The sequence below is a fragment of the Hemibagrus wyckioides genome, linkage group LG25, assembly GCF_019097595.1.
Source record: "Hemibagrus wyckioides isolate EC202008001 linkage group LG25, SWU_Hwy_1.0, whole genome shotgun sequence".
NCBI lineage: Eukaryota > Metazoa > Chordata > Actinopteri > Siluriformes > Bagridae > Hemibagrus > Hemibagrus wyckioides.
The window spans coordinates 20477190-20501136 of record NC_080734.1 but is presented as its reverse complement, the minus strand read 5'-3'; the positions used below and the strand labels follow the sequence as shown (position 1 = coordinate 20501136).

The 23947-nt window shown below is 42.6% G+C and overlaps 2 protein-coding genes across 4 annotated transcripts; both read right to left on the bottom strand.

The window, feature by feature from the left end:
* Window positions 1-15: 15 nt before the first annotated feature.
* On the bottom strand, window positions 16-16273 carry LOC131346018 (E-selectin-like). Its single transcript, XM_058379314.1, has 9 exons — window positions 16171-16273; window positions 15982-16054; window positions 15069-15437; window positions 6988-7095; window positions 6652-6840; window positions 6341-6511; window positions 4828-4917; window positions 4694-4715; window positions 16-2434 (listed from the first exon to the last, which is right to left on the bottom strand). Exons 1-9 carry the CDS (start codon window positions 16171-16173, stop codon window positions 2359-2361), a joined length of 1101 nt encoding a protein of 366 aa, XP_058235297.1. The 5' UTR covers window positions 16174-16273; the 3' UTR covers window positions 16-2358.
* A 2139-nt stretch (window positions 16274-18412) lies between these two features.
* sele (selectin E) lies at window positions 18413-23440 on the bottom strand. 3 transcript variants are annotated; one of them, XM_058379311.1, is made up of 15 exons: window positions 23311-23426; window positions 22922-22979; window positions 22430-22816; window positions 22083-22190; window positions 21607-21798; window positions 21321-21512; window positions 20966-21139; window positions 20677-20856; window positions 20392-20565; window positions 20103-20282; window positions 19648-19824; window positions 19363-19482; window positions 19139-19157; window positions 18935-19023; window positions 18413-18772 (listed from the first exon to the last, which is right to left on the bottom strand). In XM_058379311.1, exons 1-14 carry the CDS (start codon window positions 23311-23313, stop codon window positions 18963-18965), a joined length of 2025 nt encoding a protein of 674 aa, XP_058235294.1. In that variant the 5' UTR covers window positions 23314-23426; the 3' UTR covers window positions 18413-18772; window positions 18935-18962. The 3 variants fall into 3 exon arrangements, with proteins under 3 accessions (XP_058235294.1, XP_058235295.1, XP_058235296.1); XM_058379312.1 differs by lacking the exon at window positions 22922-22979 and having other exon boundaries at window positions 23311-23403; XM_058379313.1 differs by lacking the exons at window positions 20103-20282; window positions 20392-20565 and having other exon boundaries at window positions 23311-23440.
* Between the last annotated feature and the right edge of the window lie 507 nt (window positions 23441-23947).

Genomic DNA, 23947 nt, shown 5'->3' with positions numbered 1-23947 from the left:
CTTGGTGCAACCAACCAACCGTCTTAATTATAATGGAAATAAAAATTAAAAAAAAAATCTGCCACTGGCAAAAAGAATGTAAAGTCAAAAATGTACCAGGATGAATGTGATTAGGAGAACAATATTTATTTGGCTGAGGAAAAGCAAGACACAAGTCAGACAGCTGAGATGGGAACTTTCCCAAGTCTTTCACTTTAGACTTTTTCACACACTGCATTACAAAACAGTTGTGATGTTTGGAAGTCGGGTCAAACTTTCAGGTTTAATGGTAAGCCTTGTGTTTATTTTAATGTGATGAGATCTATGGCACACAGACAGCTCAGCAAGCTATTAACATACAGCAGGATTTAAATGTGACATTGAAAAGAGAACCAACTTCATCTGCTGAATCAAGTCAGGAAACATCTATTTTGAGTTAAACCTCTTTCCCTGCAGTGCTGAAGCGTTAGGGACTTTTTTCGGCAAACAAGGAAATGTGAAATGTTTCAGTAGGCTCTTGCTACATAAGAGATATGAAATGCATTTCACGCTAAGATATAGCTGTAAATAATTAGAGCAGTATCTTATATGAGGCTGTATACATGTGTTGTTTTATCTGGGTTCTGTGTTAAAATAGCTGAAGTCTTATCATTTCTGCTTTCCTTCATATTTTTTCAGTTCTTCTTTCCCATTGTTCATGCACAGTTTAGTGCAAATGTAAATTAAAAAAATGTAAATGTAAATTAAAAATACACACACACTATTGATGAACCATGTAATTGATGTGTTGAGCTGGTGGATTTGCGGAATGTCTTGGGTTACAGCAACATGGTATTTGTTTCTTGGGTATCTTGCATTGTGCTTATCTCCTTTATTGAGACACTTGCAGTTATTTTGCTTATCATTCTTTTATTTTTTTTTTTATTATAAATTGAATCTTTTCCATTGCATGTGACTCTCTCTCTTTCAAAAACTACTGGGACAATAGCCTCCCAGACCACCAGAGGGGGTGCTAGCAGGTATATTGCTATACCCTGTGGACTGTCATGTGGTGATGGAGTCCTGTCACCTGGGTCCAGTTTGCTCCTGTGTTGCCTTAGTTATACCTGCCCTCTTTGTCAAGTCATTGTTTGTTGTTGCGTTTGGTTCCTTGAATTTGTGTTAAGTTTTTATCGGTTGTGTCTTTGATTTCAGTGACATTTTCAGGTATTTGTGTTTTGTTTATTTCATGTTATGTTAGTTATATCGTGCAGTTTATGCTATTTTTAGTTAATAAACATGACATCATTCATGTTCTGTGCTATTTTTACTTTCTATGCTTGTTTACTAGTATTTTTTAATTTACTTTCACTCTCTCTGTATTTCTTTGCTCAGACACAGAGGGGTGTTCCTTGTTATTGTAGTTTATAGACACTTTTGTGGTACTGCAAGCCTTGCTTTTTTCTGATAGAGCTGGTTGCCTGTCATTTTGAATGTTTAAGTCTAAAATAAAGGTTCACACTCAGGAGCCGCCATAACCCTGAGCCCACTGATTTTCTGTCTTGGAATTGGAATCTAATCCTGATTGTGGTTCTCCACAGTGGTGGTTTTGACTGCAGCCCTATTTAATGGTCTGTAATGTATTTATTTGTAAGCAAGCTAAATTTGATTCATATGTGCAAATGCAGTACCACTATATATGTATACGACCACAAAAAGGAACATTTAAAACTGGACTCCAGATGTTTGTACAAAGCCTGTGTTTTTTAGATTAAATCCATAGGAGCGTTATCTGATCACATGTTTCAACAGTGAGATTAGACATGAGGAAAATCACTTAAAGCAGTTAACACGCTAAAATCATACATTTCCCTGCATATAAATATAGACTTACAAATAGTGCAGAATCATAAATATTAAATATTACAATATTTACCTTCTTTGTGATTAAATATTTAAACCTTTGTTTATTTCCAATTAAAATAAATCCCAGATTTTCAGTGTACTTTCAGAATTTTGGACGCATTTTTCAATACATTTTGGGGTGTACATAACTGATAACTGTTTGCTGTTGCTTTTGTTAATATTGCCCAGGTTCCTCAGTTCCACACTAATATATCATCAACAGTGGCTGAATTTGTTAACAATTGTTAACATGAGAGAAAGAGACAGATGCAGGCGTGAGGGGGTGGGGGTGGTTGGGGTGGTGGGTGTTTGACTGTTCATGCATTTTCTTGCTCTGTTTTCATTTAACCAAAGCATTTTCCTTGATTTCCAGAAAGTTCTTCAGCTAAATGCTGCTTACATTTGGGCATGTTGAAGTGGCTGGTACAGACAGACACATTAATTTAATTCAAATTAATTTAAGTCAAACAAACAGTTATATTGCCATCTGAATTGTCACACTGATCTCAGTGGGTCCTCCGGTGGTGCATCACCTCCATCATATACTGGATTCATCACCTTCTCTTGATCACTGATGATGTAGAAGAAAATCAGATCAGTTCTACTGCCTTACATTACAGACTGCAGAGGTAGTTTACTTTGAAAGCAGTGTCCTTCTGTCTGTGAGTTACTACTCATTTACTACTGTTACTACTTAATAGCTTATGACTTGTTAAACTTTTTCAACTGGGCCGGGATGGCCAGTGGAATTTGATGGATGCTGAACATGTTTGGATTTTAAAAAACTACTTTTAAGAAAAGTTCTCATTTCAAAATTCAAGCAGAATCTGGATCAAAGAAGCCTAAAGATCTTTTACAAAGACCTTTCATTCATAATATAACGCATAATAGATATGTTGAGTAGTGAACAAACACAGCTGTATTGTGGCCAAAGACTGGGGTGGGGGGTGGGGGGTTACTGTTACAGTTACTGTTCTTCTGCTTTAAAATAAGCTGGGAAATGTAAAGCATGTGAATACAAGCAGCCTTAGTGCCCTGATTAAGGTCCTGATCTCTTATGTGGAAGCACTATGATTAGGAGATTTGTCTCTTTTGCTCACTTCATCGACATGTGACTAAACATGCATGCTTTACATGTGTATTTTATGTAAAGTACAAAGTCAATAGAATTATGATGCAGTCATTAAACAATATCTGGCTTGAATGTTAAGAGCAGTAATATGTTCAGGAACCTGAAAAGTGGGTCATACATATGAGTGTAGAGAACACATCAACCACCAAGAGGGAGCAAAACTGCAAGTTATTCAGAAGGTTAGCAAACTTCATTCAGATATCAGACATATTGTACTGGCAGGTTGATAAAGGAGTACTTGGACTGGATCATTTAAAACAACTATTGCAGTGTGAAGGTCGACCTCTTTACAACACACTATCCAAGACGAGGTACAGATGATAGGCTGGCATACACTAGTAAAACAAATTTGTTGTAGAATTTAGTGCCTCCAACTGACTATGGGAGGCTGGTCCCAACCAGTGTTGTGGATATCTCCATTCTGGATGGTGTGCTTGTTACTACAAACACTTGGCTTACTACAAACACTTACACACACCAAGAAATTGTGGGTTTAGTCCCTGGGAACTTGCCCAGCATACTGTCATGCTCACAATGAATTTTCTGAGTCAGCTAGAGGTGTCTTCAGATTGTTTGCCATGAGAATGCATGAACTAGTCAAAACTGTGAACATGGAATATTACTGACCTCCCAGCGGTTGGGAATGGCCATGACGCTAAGTATTTGATTGCTGATCATAAACATCACCAGATGAGTTGGTGTATGATCAGTCAGACCAAGCATTCATGCCTAAGGAATTAGAGAGCCACCAAAATAACAAACCTATAAAGAAACATGGAGCTCTCTGTCTATCTGCATGACATTTTATAGGCTGAATTTTGCTTCATTACACTTTTTTTAAGTGTTGTAAATTGAGTGAGTCTTCTCCTCAGTCAAGAATAGTATCATCATCATGAATGATCCCCATAGTCAAATAAAAAATGTTATCAGCACTATTCATATGCTCTGTCTATTATAGTCTTGAGAATGCACTATGATATGATGTCTCCACTAGTTCCAAAGGAAACTGGTGATCTGGAAGGTAAGGACATAAACTGGAAGGCTCTTTATGTAATTGTGAGTCTAGAACTACTGTAAGTAGAAGTCTGCCAGGACACAGACAAGAACGTCTAGATGACAAAATGAAAACTTATGTTATTCATAATTAGCCAAAAAAAAAAGTAGCACCTGGGAATACTCCATTTGTTCAGAAGTTCCTTGCATCCTTCCACTTTGTTGAACCATACTGACATAGACTATATGGCAAAAAGTATGTGACCAACACACATGTCTACATGGGTTTTGGTGCCCCTTTCGATTAAATTAAATTCAATTGATTTGTATAGTGCTTTTAACAATGGACATTGTCTCAAAGCAGCTATACAGAATACAGCTTTTTCTCTTATAAACCCTTATAACTCCATTCTTCTGGGAAGGTGTTTCACTTGAATACAGAGATTCACAAATTCACCCACAAGAGCATTAGCTCAGGCACTGATGAGAAGATCTGGCATTCACCTGGCATTCCTATTCATCCCAAAATTATTCAGCGTGGTTGAAGTCAAAACCCACATATAGGTATGATGGTCAGATGTCCACATACTTTTGGTCATATAGCATACAAAACCTTCCATTTTCATCTAAAGCAGATCGATCTAATTCATAACAGAATGGTTCAGAATTTAAAAAAGCACTGATGAAATAAACTTCATATCTTACTTTTGTTTCACTGACTTTTTCCCTATTAAAAAAAATAAAGAGAAAAATAAGATAAAATTAGAACAAGTATAATAAATTATATTTCAGATTCTTAAAGATTCCTGTTGAATTTCAGGAGAGAATAAAATACTCACTCTTTCTGCAGTAGGAACAGCAGAACATACAGCAGCAGATGGTAGAAAGCACTGCACATCCTGACGAAGCCATAAACATGTGTTTGTAACCTGAGAAGACAAAAAGTTCACATCTCTTTTTTTCTCCTATTCCAATCAAGCTCTGTACATTATGTGCATGTACAGTGTGTGTACAATTTAAGAGCTTCAGGTAAAGTTCACATCACAGATGTGATGTGATGAGATCAGAATGGGGTAAAAGTCTGATCTCTGTGACTTTTACTGTGCCATGGGTGTTTGTACCAGAAATTGCAGATCTCCTGTGAATTTCACACACACCAGTCTCTAGACTGTGTAGGTTCCAGTTCATCCCAAAGGTGGGGTGGTGGTAGCTCAAGTGGTTAAGGCTCTGGGTTGCCAAGCTGCACCATTGGGCCTTTGAACCCTCCAGGGGCACTGACCCTGTGCTCTGACCCCAAACCTCCAAGGATGGGATATGCAAAGAAAGAATTTGACTGTGCAGTAATGTATATGTGACAAATAAAGGCTACTTATACTTATTATTCCATGGTGGTGGTTAGGTCAGGGCTCTGTGCAGGACACTTTTCCACACCAACTTTAATACATCATGTCTGTACAGGGATGCTTACTTTGTGCATAATGAAATATTAATATTATAGCATACACGGGCACTCTAGACACTTCTGTGCTTCTAACTTTCTGGTAACAGAAGGCTCCCAGATGGATGTGATGGTCAAGTGTTCTCATTCCTTTGACCACATAATGTATTAAAGTTCAACAGGTTTACCACAACTTTACTGTACATTCCCTTATGAGCCTTGTTTATCACACCCTGCCATCATGCCTCTTCCCTCTGCAATGATTATAAGTCTTTGCTCCTTGGTTTCTTATTTTATAATAATTTCCAGCTTCACCACACTGATTACTGGAACATTTTCAGGTATCTCACCAGTATCTTTCAATTCAATTAAATTTTATTTGTATAGCGCCTTTTACAATGGACATTGTCTCAAAGCAGCTTTACAAAATAAATATATCTCTGCATCTAGATCTTCAATTTCCTCCTCAGTCTATGTTACATAAGCCTATAGCTATAAAATGTCTTGATTATCACGTGTTTTTGAGTTTTCCAAATCTAAATCCTCATGGGGTGATACAGTAGCACTCTGTGCGGGTAGTCTTGTCATGAATGCCAATAAATAAATCCTCATTTAATTTAATCAGCTAATTACTAAGCATTTCAACAGCCAGGTCAACAGCCGAAGTCAGGTGACTTTGTACAAATTTGTGGAAGGAGCAATGCTGAATGAGAAAGTCTGTACAACAGAGTTTATTAAATTTGATCCTGAAGAGCCATCACACTCACAGATTCAAATATTCTTTACTCACAACTTTATCAAGCTGAGCATGAGCTGATTCACATGTAACTTATAGCCAAACAAGACACCCTTATTTATTTATTTTGAACAGTAATATTATTTCTATAAATGTGTGATTACAGGAGAATTCTCACTTGCACACAGAGGTTGGAATCGGCTCCATGAGCCATCAGGCCTGCAGGTATATTCACGTGCTCCGATCAGCAGGTAAGCAGAGGGGCACTGTACTCTGCAGATAGTGTTGTTGCCTCCATAACAGCTCATACTTCCACCATCAGGCACAGTGAGAGGTTTACACCACATGCCTACAGCAACAAACTCCATTTATTATTTGAAGATAAGGTAAATTTATTCAACAAAAAAATAAACTCACACATACCTATCAACTTTCAATTTGAAAATAACTCAACAAATTTTCTCAACAAATTAACATCTGAATAAGTACCTGTGCAGGTAGGGGTGGTGTGTGTCCACTGTCCAGTGTGATCACACACAGTTGTGTTTGACCCTCTCAGCTCAAAGCCCTCTTCACAGCTGAACACACACGTAGAGGTGTAGCTGTTTGATTTCAGGGGATGACTGCAGTTTATTCGAGCATCACTGAGTACAGTGGCAATTGGAGGGCATTGAACAACTGGAAGATAGATAGATAGATAGATAGATAGATAGATAGATAGATAGATAGATAGATAGATAGATAGATAGATAGATATTTTAAATAATGGTATAATATGTAAACTGAATAGAAGTTATTAGTAAAGGCTGGGATGATCTACATTACCGTCCATACACGTGGGTCCAGTGAACCCAGGATTACACTTGCAGGTGTAGTTGCTGATCTCTTCCACACACTCAGCAATCTTGCTGCATGATTTCTCAAAACATGATGCTACACACAAACAGACAAAAGAAAACTTTTTGTTTGAGAAGATGGCTGAATATATCTTAAAACTGATAGAGTTAGTAATTTGAGGACCTTTTCAGCAGGAGCGAAATGATAAGGCAGATCTGTGGGGATCATGGAAGTTACATATGCATTTAATTTACCCCTTCTAAAATCCAAAGGGGAGTTCTGATCCATCTGCCACCAAAATGATACTAAGGTGATTTCCACTGATGGTTAGAATGAGGAAAAAGTGCACAGTTTCAGTTAGAAGTAGTACAGACATCCTGGATTGGAGTAGTACAGACACACCCTGGACTGGAGCAGTACAGACACACCCTGGACTGGAGTAGTACAGACACATCCTGGACTGGAGTAGTACAGACACACCCTCGACTGGAGCAATACAGACACACCCTGGACTGGAGCAGTACAGACACACCCTGGACTGGAGTAGTACAGACACACCCTGGACTGGAGCAGTACAGACACACCCTGGACTGGAGTAGTACAGACACACCCTGGACTGGAGCAGTACAGACACACCCTGGACTGGAGTAGTACAGACACATCCTGGACTGGAGTAGTACAGACACACCCTGGACTGGAGCAATACAGACACACCCTGGACTGGAGCAGTACAGACACACCCTGGACTGGAGTAGTACAGACACACCCTGGAGTGAAATAGCACAGACACCCTGGACTGGAGTAGTACAGACATCCTGGACTGGAGTAGTACAGACATCCTGGACTGGAATAGTACAGACACCCTGGACTGGAGCAGTACAGACACACCCTGGACTGGAGTAGTACAGAAACCCTGGACTGGAGTAGTACAGACACAACCTGGAGTGAAATAGCATAGACACCCTGGACTGGAGAAGTAGAGACACACCCTGGACTGGAGTAGTACAGACACACCCTGGACTGGAGTAGTACAGACACACCCTGGACTGGAGTAGTACAGACATCCTGGAGTGAAATAGCACAGACACCCTGGACTGGAGTAGTACAGACATCCTGGACTGGAGTAGTACAGACACCCTGGACTGGAGTAGTACAGACATCCTGGACTGGAGTAGTACAGACACACCCTGGACTGGAGTAGTACCGACACCCTGTACTGGAGTAGTACAGACATCCTGGACTGGAGTAGTACAGACACACCCTGGACTGGAGTAGTACAGACACACCCTGGACTGGAGCAGTACAGACACACCCTGGAGTGAAATAGCACAGACACACTGATCTGGCGTAGTACAGACACCCTGGACTGGAGTAGTACAGACATACCCTGGACTGGAGTAGTACAGACACCCTGGACTGGAGTAGTACAGACATCCTGGACTAGAGTAGTACAGACACACCCTGGACTGGAGTAGTACAGACACCCTGGACTGGAGTAGTACAGACACCCTGGACTGGAGTAGTACAGACATCCTGGACTGGAGTAGTACAGACACACCCTGGACTGGAGTAGTACAGACACACCCTGGACTGGAGTAGTACAGACACCCTGGACTGGAGCAGTACAGACACACCCTGGACTGGAGCAGTACAGACACACCCTGGACTGGAGTAGTACAGACACACCCTGGACTGGAGTAGTACAGACACCCTGGACTGGAGTAGTACAGACACCCTGGACTGGAGTAGTACAGACACACCCTGGACTGGAGCAGTACAGACACACCCTGGACTGGAGTAGTACAGACACCCTGGACTGGAGCAGTACAGACACACCCTGGACTGGAGTAGTACAGACACCCTGGACTGGAGCAGTACAGACACACCCTGGACTGGAGCAGTACAGACACACCCTGGACTGGAGCAGTACAGACACACCCTGGAGTGAAATAGCACAGACACACTGATTTGGAGTAGTACAGACACCCTGGACTGGAGTAGTACAGACATCCTAGACTGGAGTAGTACAGACACACCCTGGACTGGAGCAGTACAGACACCCTGGACTGGAGTAGTACAGACATCCTGGACTGGAGTAGTACAGACACACCCTGGACTGGAGTAGTACAGACACACCCTGGACTGGAGTAGTACAGACACACCCAGGACTGGAGTAGTACAGACACACCCTGGACTGGAGTAGTACAGACACCCTGGACTGGAGCAGTACAGACACACCCTGGACTGGAGTAGTACAGACACACCCTGGACTGGAGCAGTACAGACACACCCTGGAGTGAAATAGCACAGACACACTGATCTGGAGTAGTACAGACACCCTGGACTGGAGTAGTACAGACATCCTGGACTGGAGTAGTACAGACACCCTGGACTGGAGCAGTACAGACACCCTGGACTGGAGTAGTACAGACATCCTGGACTGGAGTAGTACAGACACACCCTGGACTGGAGTAGTACAGACACACCCTGGAGTGGAGCAGTACAGACACACCCTGGAGTGAAATAGCACAGACACCCTGGACTGGGGTAGTACAGACATCCTGGACTGGAGTAGTACAGACACACCCTGGACTGGAGTAGTACAGACATCCTGGACTGGAGAAGTATAGACACCCTGGACTGGAGTAGTACAGACACCCTGGACTGGAGTAGTACAGACACCCTGGACTGGAGTAGTACAGACACCCTGGAGTGAAATAGCACAGACACCCTGGACTGGAGTAGTACAGACATCCTGGACTGGAGCAGTACAGACACACCCTGGACTGGAGCAGTACAGACACACCCTGGACTGGAGCAGTACAGACATCCTGGACTAGAGTAGTACAGACACACCCTGGACTGGAGTAGTACAGACACACCCTGGACTGGAGTAGTACAGACACACCCTGGACTGGAGTAGTACAGAAAGACCCTGGACTGGAGTAGTACAGACACCCTGGACTGGAGTAGTACAGACATCCTGGACTAGAGTAGTACAGACACACCCTGGACTGGAGCAGTACAGACACACCCTGGACTGGAGCAGTACAGACACACCCTGGACTGGAGTAGTACAGACACACCCTGGACTGGAGTAGTACAGACATCCTGGACTAGAGTAGTACAGACACACCCTGGACTGGAGTAGTACAGACACACCCTGGAGTGGAGTAGTACAGACACACCCTGGACTGGAGTAGTACAGACATCCTGGACTGGAGTAGTACAGACATCCTGGACTAGAGTAGTACAGACACACCCTGGACTGGAGTAGTACAGACACACCCTGGACTGGAGTAGTACAGACATCCTGGACTAGAGTAGTACAGACATCCTGGACTAGAGTAGTACAGACACACCCTGGACTGGAGTAGTACAGACATCCTGGACTGGAGTAGTACAGACACCCTGGACTGGAGTAGTACAGACACACCCTGGACTGGAGCAGTACAGACACACCCTGGACTGGAGCAGTACAGACACACCCTGGACTGGAGTAGTACAGACATCCTGGACTAGAGTAGTACAGACACACCCTGAACTGGAGCAGTACAGACACACCCTGGACTGGAGTAGTACAGACATCCTGGACTAGAGTAGTACAGACACACCCTGGACTGGAGTAGTACAGACACACCCTGGACTGGAGTAGTACAGACACACCCTGGACTGGAGTAGTACAGACACACCCTGGACTGGAGTAGTACAGACATCCTGGACTAGAGTAGTACAGACACACCCTGGACTGGAGTAGTACAGACACACCCTCGACTGGAGTAGTACAGACACACCCTGGACTGGAGCAGTACAGACACACCCTGGACTGGAGCAGTACAGACACACCCTGGACTGGAGCAGTACAGACACACCCTGGACTGGAGCAGTACAGACACACCCTGGACAGGAGCAGTACAGACACACCCTGGACTGGAGCAGTACAGACACACCCTGGACTGGAGCAGTACAGACACACCCTGGACTGGAGTAGTACAGACACACCCTGGACTGGAGTAGTACAGACACACCCTGGACTGGAGCAGTACAGACACACCCTGGACTGGAGCAGTACAGACACACCCTGGACTGGAGCAGTACAGACATCCTGGACTAGAGTAGTACAGACACACCCTGGACTGGAGTAGTACAGACATCCTGGACTGGAGTAGTACAGACACACCCTGGACTGGAGTAGTACAGACACCCTGGACTGGAGTAGGACAGACACACCCTGGACTGGAGTAGTACAGACACACCCTGGACTGGAGCAGTACAGACACACCCTGGACTGGAGTAGTACAGACACCCTGGACTGGAGTAGTACAGACACCCTGGACTGGAGTAGTACAGACACACCCTCGACTGGAGCAGTACAGACACACCCTTGACTGGAGCAGTACAGACACACCCTGGACTGGAGCAGTACAGACATCCTGGACTAGAGTAGTACAGACACACCCTGGACTGGAGTAGTACAGACATCCTGGACTGGAGTAGTACAGACACACCCTGGACTGGAGTAGTACAGACACACCCTGGACTGGAGTAGTACAGACACACCCTGGACTGGAGTAGTACAGACACCCTGGACTGGAGTAGTACAGACATCCTGGACTAGAGTAGTACAGACACACCCTGGACTGGAGTAGTACAGACACACCCTCGACTGGAGTAGTACAGACACACCCTCGACTGGAGTAGTACAGACATCCTGGACTAGAGTAGTACAGACACACCCTGGACTGGAGTAGTACAGACACACCCTGGACTGGAGTAGTACAGACACACCCTGGACTGGAGTAGTACAGACACACCCTGGACTGGAGTAGTACAGACACACCCTGGACTGGAGTAGTACAGACATCCTGGACTGGAGCAGTACAGACACACCCTGGACTGGAGTAGTACAGACACCCTGGACTGGAGCAGTACAGACACACCCTGGACTGGAGTAGTACAGACACACCCTGGACTGGAGTAGTACAGACACCCTGGACTGGCGTAGTACAGACATCCTGGACTGGAGCAGTACAGACACACCCTGGACTGGAGCAGTACAGACACACCCTGGACTGGAGCAGTACAGACACACCCTCGACTGGAGCAGTACAGACACACCCTGGACTGGAGTAGTACAGACACACCCTGGACTGGAGTAGTACAGACACACCCTGGACTGGAGCAGTACAGACACACCCTGGACTGGAGCAGTACAGACACACCCTGGACTGGAGCAGTACAGACACCCTGGACTGGAGTAGTACAGACACACCCTGGACTGGAGTAGTACAGACACACCCTGGACTGGAGCAGTACAGACACACCCTGGACTGGAGTAGTACAGACACCCTGGACTGGAGTAGTACAGACATCCTGGACTAGAGTAGTACAGACACACCCTGGACCGGAGTAGTACAGACACACCCTCGACTGGAGCAGTACAGACACACCCTGGACTGGAGCAGTACAGACACACCCTGGACTGGAGCAGTACAGACATCCTGGACTAGAGTAGTACAGACACACCCTGGACTGGAGTAGTACAGACACCCTGGAGTGGAGTAGTACAGACACACCCTGGACTGGAGTAATACAGACACACCCTGGACTGGAGTAGTACAGACACCCTGGACTGGAGTAGTACAGACATCCTGGACTAGAGTAGTACAGACACACCCTGGACTGGAGTAGTACAGACACACCCTCGACTGGAGTAGTACAGACACACCCTCGACTGGAGTAGTACAGACATCCTGGACTAGAGTAGTACAGACACACCCTGGACTGGAGTAGTACAGACATCCTGGACTGGAGTAGTACAGACATCCTGGACTAGAGTAGTACAGACACACCCTGGACTGGAGTAGTACAGACACACCCTGGACTGGAGTAGTACAGACATCCTGGACTAGAGTAGTACAGACATCCTGGACTAGAGTAGTACAGACACACCCTGGACTGGAGTAGTACAGACATCCTGGACTGGAGTAGTACAGACATCCTGGACTGGAGTAGTACAGACACACCCTGGACTGGAGTAGTACAGACACACCCTGGACTGGAGTAGTACAGACACACCCTGGACTGGACTAGTACAGACACACCCTGGACTGGAGCAGTACAGACACACCCTGGACTGGAGCAGTACAGACACACCCTGGACTGGAGCAGTACAGACATCCTGGACTAGAGTAGTACAGACACACCCTGGACTGGAGTAGTACAGACACCCTGGACTGGAGTAGTACAGACACACCCTGGACTGGAGTAGTACAGACACACCCTGGACTGGAGCAGTACAGACACACCCTGGACTGGAGTAGTACAGACACCCTGGACTGGAGTAGTACAGACATCCTGGACTAGAGTAGTACAGACACACCCTGGACTGGAGTAGTACAGACACCCTGGACTGGAGTAGTACAGACATCCTGGACTAGAGTAGTACAGACACACCCTGGACCGGAGTAGTACAGACACACCCTCGACTGGAGCAGTACAGACACACCCTGGACTGGAGCAGTACAGACACACCCTGGACTGGAGCAGTACAGACATCCTGGACTAGAGTAGTACAGACACACCCTGGACTGGAGTAGTACAGACACCCTGGACTGGAGTAGTACAGACACACCCTGGACTGGAGTAGTACAGACACACCCTGGACTGGAGTAGTACAGACACACCCTGGACTGGAGTAGTACAGACACACCCTGGACTGGAGTAGTACAGACACACCCTGGACTGGAGTAGTACAGACACACCCTCGACTGGAGTAGTACAGACACACCCTCGACTGGAGTAGTACAGACATCCTGGACTAGAGTAGTACAGACACACCCTGGACTGGAGTAGTACAGACATCCTGGACTGGAGTAGTACAGACATCCTGGACTGGAGTAGTACAGACACACCCTGGACTGGAGTAGTACAGACACACCCTGGACTGGAGTAGTACAGACACACCCTCGACTGGAGTAGTACAGACATCCTGGACTAGAGTAGTACAGACACACCCTGGACTGGAGTAGTACAGACATCCTGGACTGGAGTAGTACAGACACACCCTGTAGTGAAATAGCACAGGCACCCTGGACTGGAGTAGTACAGACACCCTGGACTGGAGTAGTACAGACACCCTGGACTGGAGTAGTACAGACATCCTGAACTGGAGTAGTACAGACACCCTGGACTGGAGTAGTACAGACATCCTGGACTGGAGCAGTACAGACACACCCTGGACTGGAGTAGTACAGACACCCTGGACTGGAGTAGTACAGACATCCTGGACTGGAGCAGTACAGACACACCCTGGACTGGAGTAGTACAGACACCCTGGACTGGAGTAGTACAGACACACCCTGGACTGGAGTAGTACAGACACACCCTGGACTGGAGCAGTACAGACACCCTGGACTGGAGCAGTACAGACACCCTGGACTGGAGCAGTACAGACACACCCTGGACTGGAGTAGTACAGACACACCCTGGACTGGAGCAGTACAGACACACCCTGGACAGGCACACCTCTAAATACAGTCCATGAGGAGTAGATGTTTGGAGTTTGGAGGGTATGTCTCTGTCTGTCTGTAGGTTATGATGTACAGCATCCAGTATCCCAGCCTCTGCACAGACAAGTGTATGCTTCTCTCACTTATGGTAAAGCTTATGGTCATTCCCTTACACACACACCCCTCTCCCTCTCTCTCTCCCCTCATTTCTCTCTCTCTCTCTCTCTCTCTCTCTCTCCCACCAAGCTGCCACTGCTGGGTCCTGAACACCACTCATCTGCTCAGGTGGATAAATTAGATAAATGTAAATTGCTCTGGATTTGTTAAATGGCAGAAATGTAAATGTAATAGCAGTGAGTGATTAGCTGATGTGTGTTAGCAATGATATCTAGGGAAGCTAGATCTGTACCGTGTATATGTAGAGCAACATGCAACAATCCACAAAAGAGAAAGATACTGAATAAACACTATCCAGGTGATAGGAGATATCCAGGTGTTTCAGATATCCCCTGGTGGTCAGTGAAAAATATTATCTCATGGATACATGCATGTCCTTACCTTTATAACACAAGGCATGCTTCTTTTTTACGCACTTTTCATCATTCCACTTGCCATTGTCTGTCCCACTTTTAATGTATATTTCCACACAGTCCTCATCATGCTTTTTGTTATTGGGTTCATTGCCAGCCCAGAATCCACCACCCTCCAGCTTCTGTTCTGTCCCCTGCCAAGTCCAAAAGCCATTCGTCTTTCTGAGTCCAATCCAGTAGTAGACTTTCAGCTGTGGGAGGTTGTCTTTAAGGTAGTTGTTGTGTTTTTCATTTTGAATAACCATCAGTCCATTGGATTGATTCTCACACCAAGCTTTAGCCTCTATCCAAGTCATCGTCTCATTGGAATATGTGTAGCTCCAGCTCCCGACAGGGACTATTAAGTCAAATGAACAAAGTTCAGATAAGATTCTAATGATTGAGTGTTTAAAAAGTGAGGTACACTAAAAAGTGAGGTACACTAACAAGTGAGGTACACTACCAGTCAAAGGTTTGGACAGATATTTTTAATTCTCTTAAAGATGTTTTAGACATTTTGTTTTAGTGCTAATGATAAGTCGTTTATAAAGTAGTATTTACTTCAAATTAAACTCCAAAACAGTTTAATTTAGAAATTAGAGAATTCGTGCTGAGTTAGGAAAGAGTCAGGAAAGAAAAAATATCCTGAAGCTCTCATGAAGCTGGTTGAAACACTGAAGTCTGTAAAAAAAGAAGCTTCATCTGTAATTCTGTGAAGAATTTAAAATGTAAAACAGTTTGATTTAACACTTTTTACAGACTGCATAATGTGTGTTATAGAAGTAATGTAAATTATTCTAAAATATAGGAAAGGAGCAGAAGTAAGAGAATCCTCAGCAGGTGAGTCCACACATTTTTGGGGTGATGTAAGAACGAGAAACTGAATTTACCAGATGACTTACCAGATGTTAGACTGAAGTACAGCAAAAGTTGTGTTTGTGCATAAAGACTCACGGTGAACATCAGGCCTCCAGCCTAAAGATCAGAACTGTTCAGTAAATCGAGGTGTTTGTAGAAGACACTTGTAATACTTGTTGTTTGGCATTAGACTAAAAGAATAATATAGAAGCACAAAATGTAAAAATCCATACCATGATAAACTCTCCTGCTACCGGAGTCACTCCCAGTAGTCTCGAGTTTATTCCAGCTGTTTGCTCCAGCAGAAGTCCTTCTACCTGCAGACTGCGTCTCTCTCTGACTGCAGGCAGCTTTCAGTGAGTCTTTCTTATGTAGGCTGGCAACTAATGTTAAATGGCAGGATACGCTTTTGTACATGATCACAGTGTAGTCATTATGACCCCATGACCTGGGGGTATCTGTCCTGTCTTTATATTTTATTCGAAAAGTAACCCTGCTGCCCAGTGTAAAGAAGAAATGATGCTGTTCTTTCATTGCTAATATAAATATATTTCATAAAATTCCAGCTTCACAGAAGTACATCAATTCAGAATATAGCCTTCATGTGCTTCATGTAAAATAGGGATAAAATAGTTTAATAATTTAATTTAATAATTTATTCTTATTTCTAGTTATTTAGTTATTTTTTAATTATTTTATTTTTATTTTCATTTTTCCCCTCCCCTTTCTCTGTTTCTCTTCTTTTGTAAAGCTGCTTTGAGAAAATGTTCATTGTAAAAGGCGCTATACAAAATAAATTGAATTGAATTGAATGTGCATGTGACAGTGGCAAGGAAAAACTCCTTAGATGACATGGGGAAGAAACCTTGAAAGGGACCAGACTCAAAAAGGAACCCATCCTCATCTGGGTGAGGGAGATAAAGAGAGAAACACAGATTATTGGGGATGCTTATTGGCACATGTGGTTAAGTACAATATAGCTTCTGTGCAAAGTGCATGAAGGCGACTCTGGAAAGACTCTGGCTATGACAGTATTACTAATAGAAGATTTGGATTCTCTTTTGAGAGATTAAAGGAATCATGCTCACCATAGCAAGAAACCACATTCAATTATCCAGGTAACTACCCAAGGACAGTTTAAAATCTGCACTTCCATCTTAGCATGAGAAATTGTATTGTAACAGCTTGAGACCTTTTTAATTTCTCCAAAAGGATCGATCTGCTTTAAATACATAATGTATATGTCACAGTACATAACGTGATGTATAGAAGTCTTTGTTTTGCATTGGAAACATTCTCACAGCCAGCAACACTGCCCCTGGCCCCGAAAAAATAATTCACCAGCAACATGGATGCAGTATACAGGGGTCACAACCTCTCTCTCAACCTCAGCCACAGTTGCCGGAAAAGGCAAGTCAGACTGGCCTGGTCATCAAAACACACTGAATCAATGTGTTTATACAGTGTTTGGCTCAATGACATACACAAGAGGAAATGGGACAATAAAGTCACTCACACTCTGCGTTTCACTGTGTAAAAAATCCAGATTGTGATCCTTTGCACCACCTTTTAGTTTCCCTTTTTTCTTTTTTTCTTTTTTTGCCACGTCCATGTTGCAGGTAAAAACAGTTTGAAATGCATTTTGTACATCCGGGTGCTTAATAGCCTTGTCATTGTGTCTTTCAGTAGGTTTCTCAAAATTGTGTTGTACTGTGTTAGAATAATAAACACACACTTTCATGGGGTTAGGGCTAGTGGGAAAGTGGACAGGGCACATAAGGGACAGGTACATGTCTTGGATTTAAACCTGTTCTCTATGTTCACTATAGCATTACTTTATACCCAGAGAAACCTTTTTTTCCAATTTCAATTTCAATGATATTTTTAAAAAATATATATTTCAACAAATTTTCTCTCTTTTTTAAAAAAAGAAACACATTTATTATGCTCATTAACATTTATTCACAATTTCTCAGTTCACATTTTAATAGGATGATCTACATTAGCAATAACCACAACACCCTCTGTAAATATATTCACAAATATAAATAATAAAACGGTCAAAATAAATACAGTAAATAACATGTAGCTCTTTGTAAAATTCGTAAGAAGCACAAAGAGCATAGAATAATATGCTCAATAATTTACATAATAAACACTTCCATTAGAAAGTAGACAGTATCATTAATAACTAATAATGACCAGTAACGTCCTTTCTACAGAGGACTGAAGATCAACCTCAGTTCAGTTAACTGGCTCTCCTTTTTAGAGTCATGGCTAGTCCCAGCTTGCACTTAGCGCACAGTGTTAGGTTAAGAACATAATCTTAAGAACATAATCGTAATAATCTGCGTTCTCTATCACTCTCACTACTTCAGCTTGAAGATGAGAATCACTGCTGCTAAGGACGACCCTGCGTGGCTAGTGCAGAGATTAGCGTAGAGACTGCTGTCAGACGGCTGTGGATGGTACCACACACACACACACACACACACACACACACACACACAGATATCCTAAAGATGGCTGTGGATGGTGTCACCTGATCATTCTAAAGAATGTGCCTTATGAAAATGGTTTATATCTCATTCATGATTCATTCTTAAGTAGATATTCTCACGCTGATATTGTAGAAGTAAAGCTCAAACACTGCTCTTTTTTCAAGTATAACTCATTCAATATTTGTATACTTGAGATTTATGCATCTAAATCTAAATCCATAATCGGATTCACTTGCAGCTGCTCTGTGACAATGTAAAGTGAATTGAACCAGGAGTGCATTCATTCACTCTATAGTGGAAACTGCTGTGTCCACAGTGCAGGATCAACAGAGACCTGTGTGAAGAAATGAAAAAGAATGATTGTATTGAATTTTTCATTATTATTTTTAATTGATTTTGAAACAGATTTTGTAACAGAATCCAATTTTAGATTGTGACAAGCACAGTTAGTTCTCTGGGTCTTATTATTGTTACAGAAAAAAGATTATAAACTCACCTAGATATAGTTAGTAGTCATTTTTTGTCTAGATGAGACTGTCAGTGCTGGATTTGTATACCTGGGGTGGCACTTCAATGTCTGAGTTACTGAAAAAAAAATACACATAAGACAAGTCAGCCTCACAACCTAACCAGATGAAGATAAATATCGTGTAAATATTGTGTAAAACATTGTGTAAAACATTGTAGAATCAAATCTTACCTGAGGTCAAACTTCTTAGCTGTAATTAAACACAGAAAAAAATATATAAGCAGTAGTTTATGATAATAAAACCTAATAAAATTGATTTCATATTAATGTAAAAAGCTTTGATGTAAATATAAGAATGTAGGGAAAGATTTAAAAAATCCTTTATATATATATATATATATATATATATATATATATATATATATATGTAGAAATTAATCCTTTCTTTTATTTACCTTTCAATTTTCGGAGTCTCTTAATTATCCAGAAAACAAGAGCAAGGCTGGAAAATGCAGTAGTGCCTCCTAAACCCATGGTCAGGCCAGATACCCATGATAAGGTGGACGCAGGATGAGCTGGTGGAAATGAAGATAGTAAAAAGAATAGACGGAAGTGAAGATTAGCATGGGCTTCCTGGTCTCAGCAAACTGTTGTGTTTTAGACCGTTTATTTTACTTTTACTTCAGCTAGACTGTATATGTTTATATTTCTCTCAGTGAGAGGTTCAGCCTGATTTTTACCTTGGCACTTAGGCACTTCTTCAGTCCAGTTGCCATTAAGGCTGCAGAACACCATCTGGTGACCATGAAGCTGATAGCCATCAAGACAGCTAAAGGAACAGGAAGTGTTGAAGAGAGGCTCCGAAGAACAGTTGATGAGGCCATTGTTTGGCGTCTGGAGGTGAGGGCATCTCACTTCTGTGTAGAAGAAAGATAAGAAAAAACATTTCAACATGCACGCCCTGAACTGTTGAATATGTTCAATGTACTGTGCATACATGTAAAAAATAAATATACTTCGTATGAACATATACATTGGTATTTTAAATATTTAGATTGTCTAGATTATGGTGACTAGCGTCAGTCCTGTAGGTTGTATCTAAAAAAAGATACCCAATCCAACTGCATTTCATTAATAGGCTATTAGCGCCGGACCTCTGAAGATAAATTAATGGTCTTTGGGTTAGGTATCATACCTGTGCAGCTGGGGATGTTCGTACTCCATTCTCCGGTCTCTGTACACTTGATGCTTGATGCTCCCTCCAGGTTGAAGCCCTCACTACAAGTGAAGCTGCAGATAGAGCCTTTACTGAGAGTCTGGTCTGTACAGGACACACTGCCTTTCTGTGGAGTCTGGAGCACGGGGCACTGAACAGCTGCAGATTAAACACAAGCAGGAGTTGGTTTACTCCACTGTGTTTTAACTAATGTGAACATAAATGAACACTGAAAATGCAAAGAAAAGATCTATGTCCTGTTTCTGACCTCTACAGGACGGTGTCTCCTGGTTCCACTGAGCAGTTTTGGTGCATATGAGCTCTGATGCTCCCAGAAGTCGAAACCCGACATTACAGCTGAATGTGCACCTGCTCCCATAACTATCACCACTGCAGCTCATTCCCCCATCCACTGGCTCCTCAAGAGCTGGACAGCGGACTGCTGTGAGGGACATATAGAATGGTCAAGCCAACATTCACTTATTAAAGACACTCTTGTCAGAAACAGCAGTGCATTCTGTGTAAGCAATTTATTCAGCATCAAATCAAGTACCTGTGCAGCTGGGGATGTTTGTACTCCATTCTCCGGTCTCTGTACACTTGATGCTTGATGCTCCCTCCAGGTTGAAGCCCTCACTACAAGTGAAGCTGCAGATAGAGCCTTTACTGAGAGTCTGGTCTGTACAGGACACACTGCCTTTCTGTGGAGTCTGGAGCACGGGGCACTGAACAGCTGCAGATTAAACACAAGCAGGAGTTGGTTTACTCCACTGTGTTTTAACTAATGTGAACATAAATAAACACTGAAAATGCAAAGAAAAGATCTCTGTCCTGTTTCTGACCTCTACAGGACGGTGTCTCCTGGTTCCACTGAGCAGTTTTGGTGCATATGAGCTCTGATGCTCCCAGCAGTCGAAACCCGACATTACAGCTGAATGTGCACCTGCTCCCATAACTATCACCACTGCAGCTCATTCCCCCATCCACTGGCTCCTCAAGAGCTGGACAGCGGACTGCTGTGAGGGACATATAGAATGGTCAAGCCAACATTCACTTATTAAAGACACTTTAGCCAGAAACAGCAGTGAATTCTGTTTATTCAGCACAAAGTTACTGCATTAAACTCTTTAGCAAAAGAAGTTTTATTGTTTCTGCAGTGGGATTTACTGACATTGTTTACTTCTAGCCTCTTCTTACCTTCACAGTTGGGCTGTGAATCATTCCACTGTCCAGAGACGTCACACATCAGCAAGCTGTAGCTGGAACCTGTTAGTGTATACCCTTCTTCACAGCTAAACCTACAGGATGACTGATAGCTGAAGGTTTCTATCGGATGACTGCACTCTATGGTTCCATGAAGTGGCATATTTAGACTGGAGCACTGGACTACTACAAAAACAAGGATAAAAAACAATACAGGTGAGCACAAATTGTTTAATCTAAATACAAATGTTTAAACAGGTGTGGTATCAGAGCTACTTACGCTCACAGGTAGGGGGTTTGTTGGACCATGCTCGAGTACCGCCACATTGTGTTGTAATCGCTCCAACTAAATTGTAGCCTTCATCACAGGAATACTCGCATTTGGATTTGTATGAGAAATCTCCATTAGGATGGTGGCACTGAACGCTGCCATGTTCAGGATCAGAGATTTCCTTTGCTTCACATTTCACAACTGAAAATCAGGTTTCAAGCTTAGTAAATTCTCATTATTATATCTCATATCAACATAAAACATGACAGGATGACATTTAGGATGATAAGACCTTTACTAAAGTACAGTTTCTACATGGTGGTAGATGCTCAGTAATCACAGTACTCACACTACATACTGATATTACTTAGATATCTGGTTTATGGTAAGCCATGTAAGTCTAATTGCTAATTGTCTGTATCACTTTAAACAGATAAATGAAACACCATAAGTAAGAACAATAACACATTTATTTTGTTACTTACTGTGTTCACACTTGTCTCCATAAAAACCTTCAAAACAGTTACACCTGTGGCTGTTGATGGTCTCAACACACTCCCCTTGAAAACTACAGGAGTCTTCCTTACAGGATGCTGAAGGAGAGAGAAAAATATTTGCCCCTTTTACACAAAACCTAGACAGAATCATTTTCTTGTTATGTACATATGCCAAAAATCCATGCTAAGTACAAGTAAATTATTAGCAATCAATCATTTTAATTCTCTCATATTCAGTTGAAGTACACCACGTTCTGAACAATAAATCAGACCAGTATTTTGACCTATAACAAGATGTTTTTTTCATTAATGGGTTTTTTTCAGTGATCACATACCAGTGTAACATAGTGCAGTCTTTTCCTTTCGGCAGGACTCATCATTCCACTTGCCGTTGTCCTCTCCTCTCTTTATGTAGATCTCCACACAGTCCTCGTTGTTGCGTCCGTTATTCGGCTCCCCTGTGGCCCAGTTCTCAGCCTCTGCTGTCAGCTGCTTCTTGGTTCCGACCCAGGTCCAGGTATTGTTGATTTTGCGAATACCGATCCAGTAGTATCCTGTCTTCCTGGGGAGCTCGTTATTGAGGTATTCAATTTCACCATGGTTTTGAATTGCCACCATGTCTGTGTAGTGCTCCTGACACCAATCACGGGCTCTTGTCCAGGTCATGGTAGAGTCTGAGAAATTGTACGACCAGCCATCAACTCCTGGCTGCTGATACAGCACTGTGTTAGGAAGCAAAGACATTTATTGCACACCCTTGATTTATAAGCTGCTACTCTAATACATGTGGTGGTAATGTTCTTTTAAGGAATGAATAAATTTCTTACTTGACAGGAGAAGGATGAAAAATATAGAGATTGTGGACATATGAGTTTTGCAGAAATCCTGTAAAATTGAATAAAGACTTTAATGAGATTGCCTGGTTCTATTGGCAGGTAATTTTGCTCATTTAAGCATTTATTCCTAGAAATATTCAACATTATCTGCCAACAGAATATGCAAATCTAAGGCTTGCAATGGCTGACATTATTTACATAATTTAATAGCAGGTTGAATAATATTATAATAAATATTAAATATTTGCGCTCACTTTTAAGATAATTTAATAACTTTTGCATTGTATTGTCATTTAAACAGTCACTTACAAGAACACATAGAAAACATTTACAATTTAAAGATCATTATATCAGTGATGAAAAAGATCCCTTGCACTTACCATTGTAATTCTCTGGGTGCAATCCTTTGAGGTAAAGTCGCAATATCAGGATAGGATGAATGTCTTGATCAGACAGTTATGGGGTTATGAGTTCAGAGCTGCTGCGAGGGGCATTTATTTAGGTGACCACCTCTATAACGCCCACCTAGACCACGTCCCGGAATCTTGAGACAACATGGAAATACCCTTCTTCTCACTTTCCATATTTCCCCAATGCACTTGGACAGGAAGCATGCCAGGAAGTTTGCTTTTCCCTTTCTATGGAAATAAAGTCAAAAGGGCATCATCACACTATTTTCTGTCTAGGGAAATTCCTGCGTGAAAAACAATGGATTCTTGTAAAAGCAGTGTATTCCCCTCTGAAAGTGTTAGAGGCCTATTATTTTCTTTCATTTTAATACTCTGAAGACAACAGAGTTCGAGATCAAAAGATGAACAAGATGATAGATCACAATTTCAGATTTCATTTCCTGATTTAAATGGAGATGTTTGAACCCACTTTTCCAAGTGAACACTTGCAACCTTGCTTTACCTTCACATTACACTGACCAGGTGTGAGTCTGAACTTACAACTCTAGCTTAACTTACAGGAGGATGGATGGATGGATGGATGGATGGATAGATGGATAGATAGATA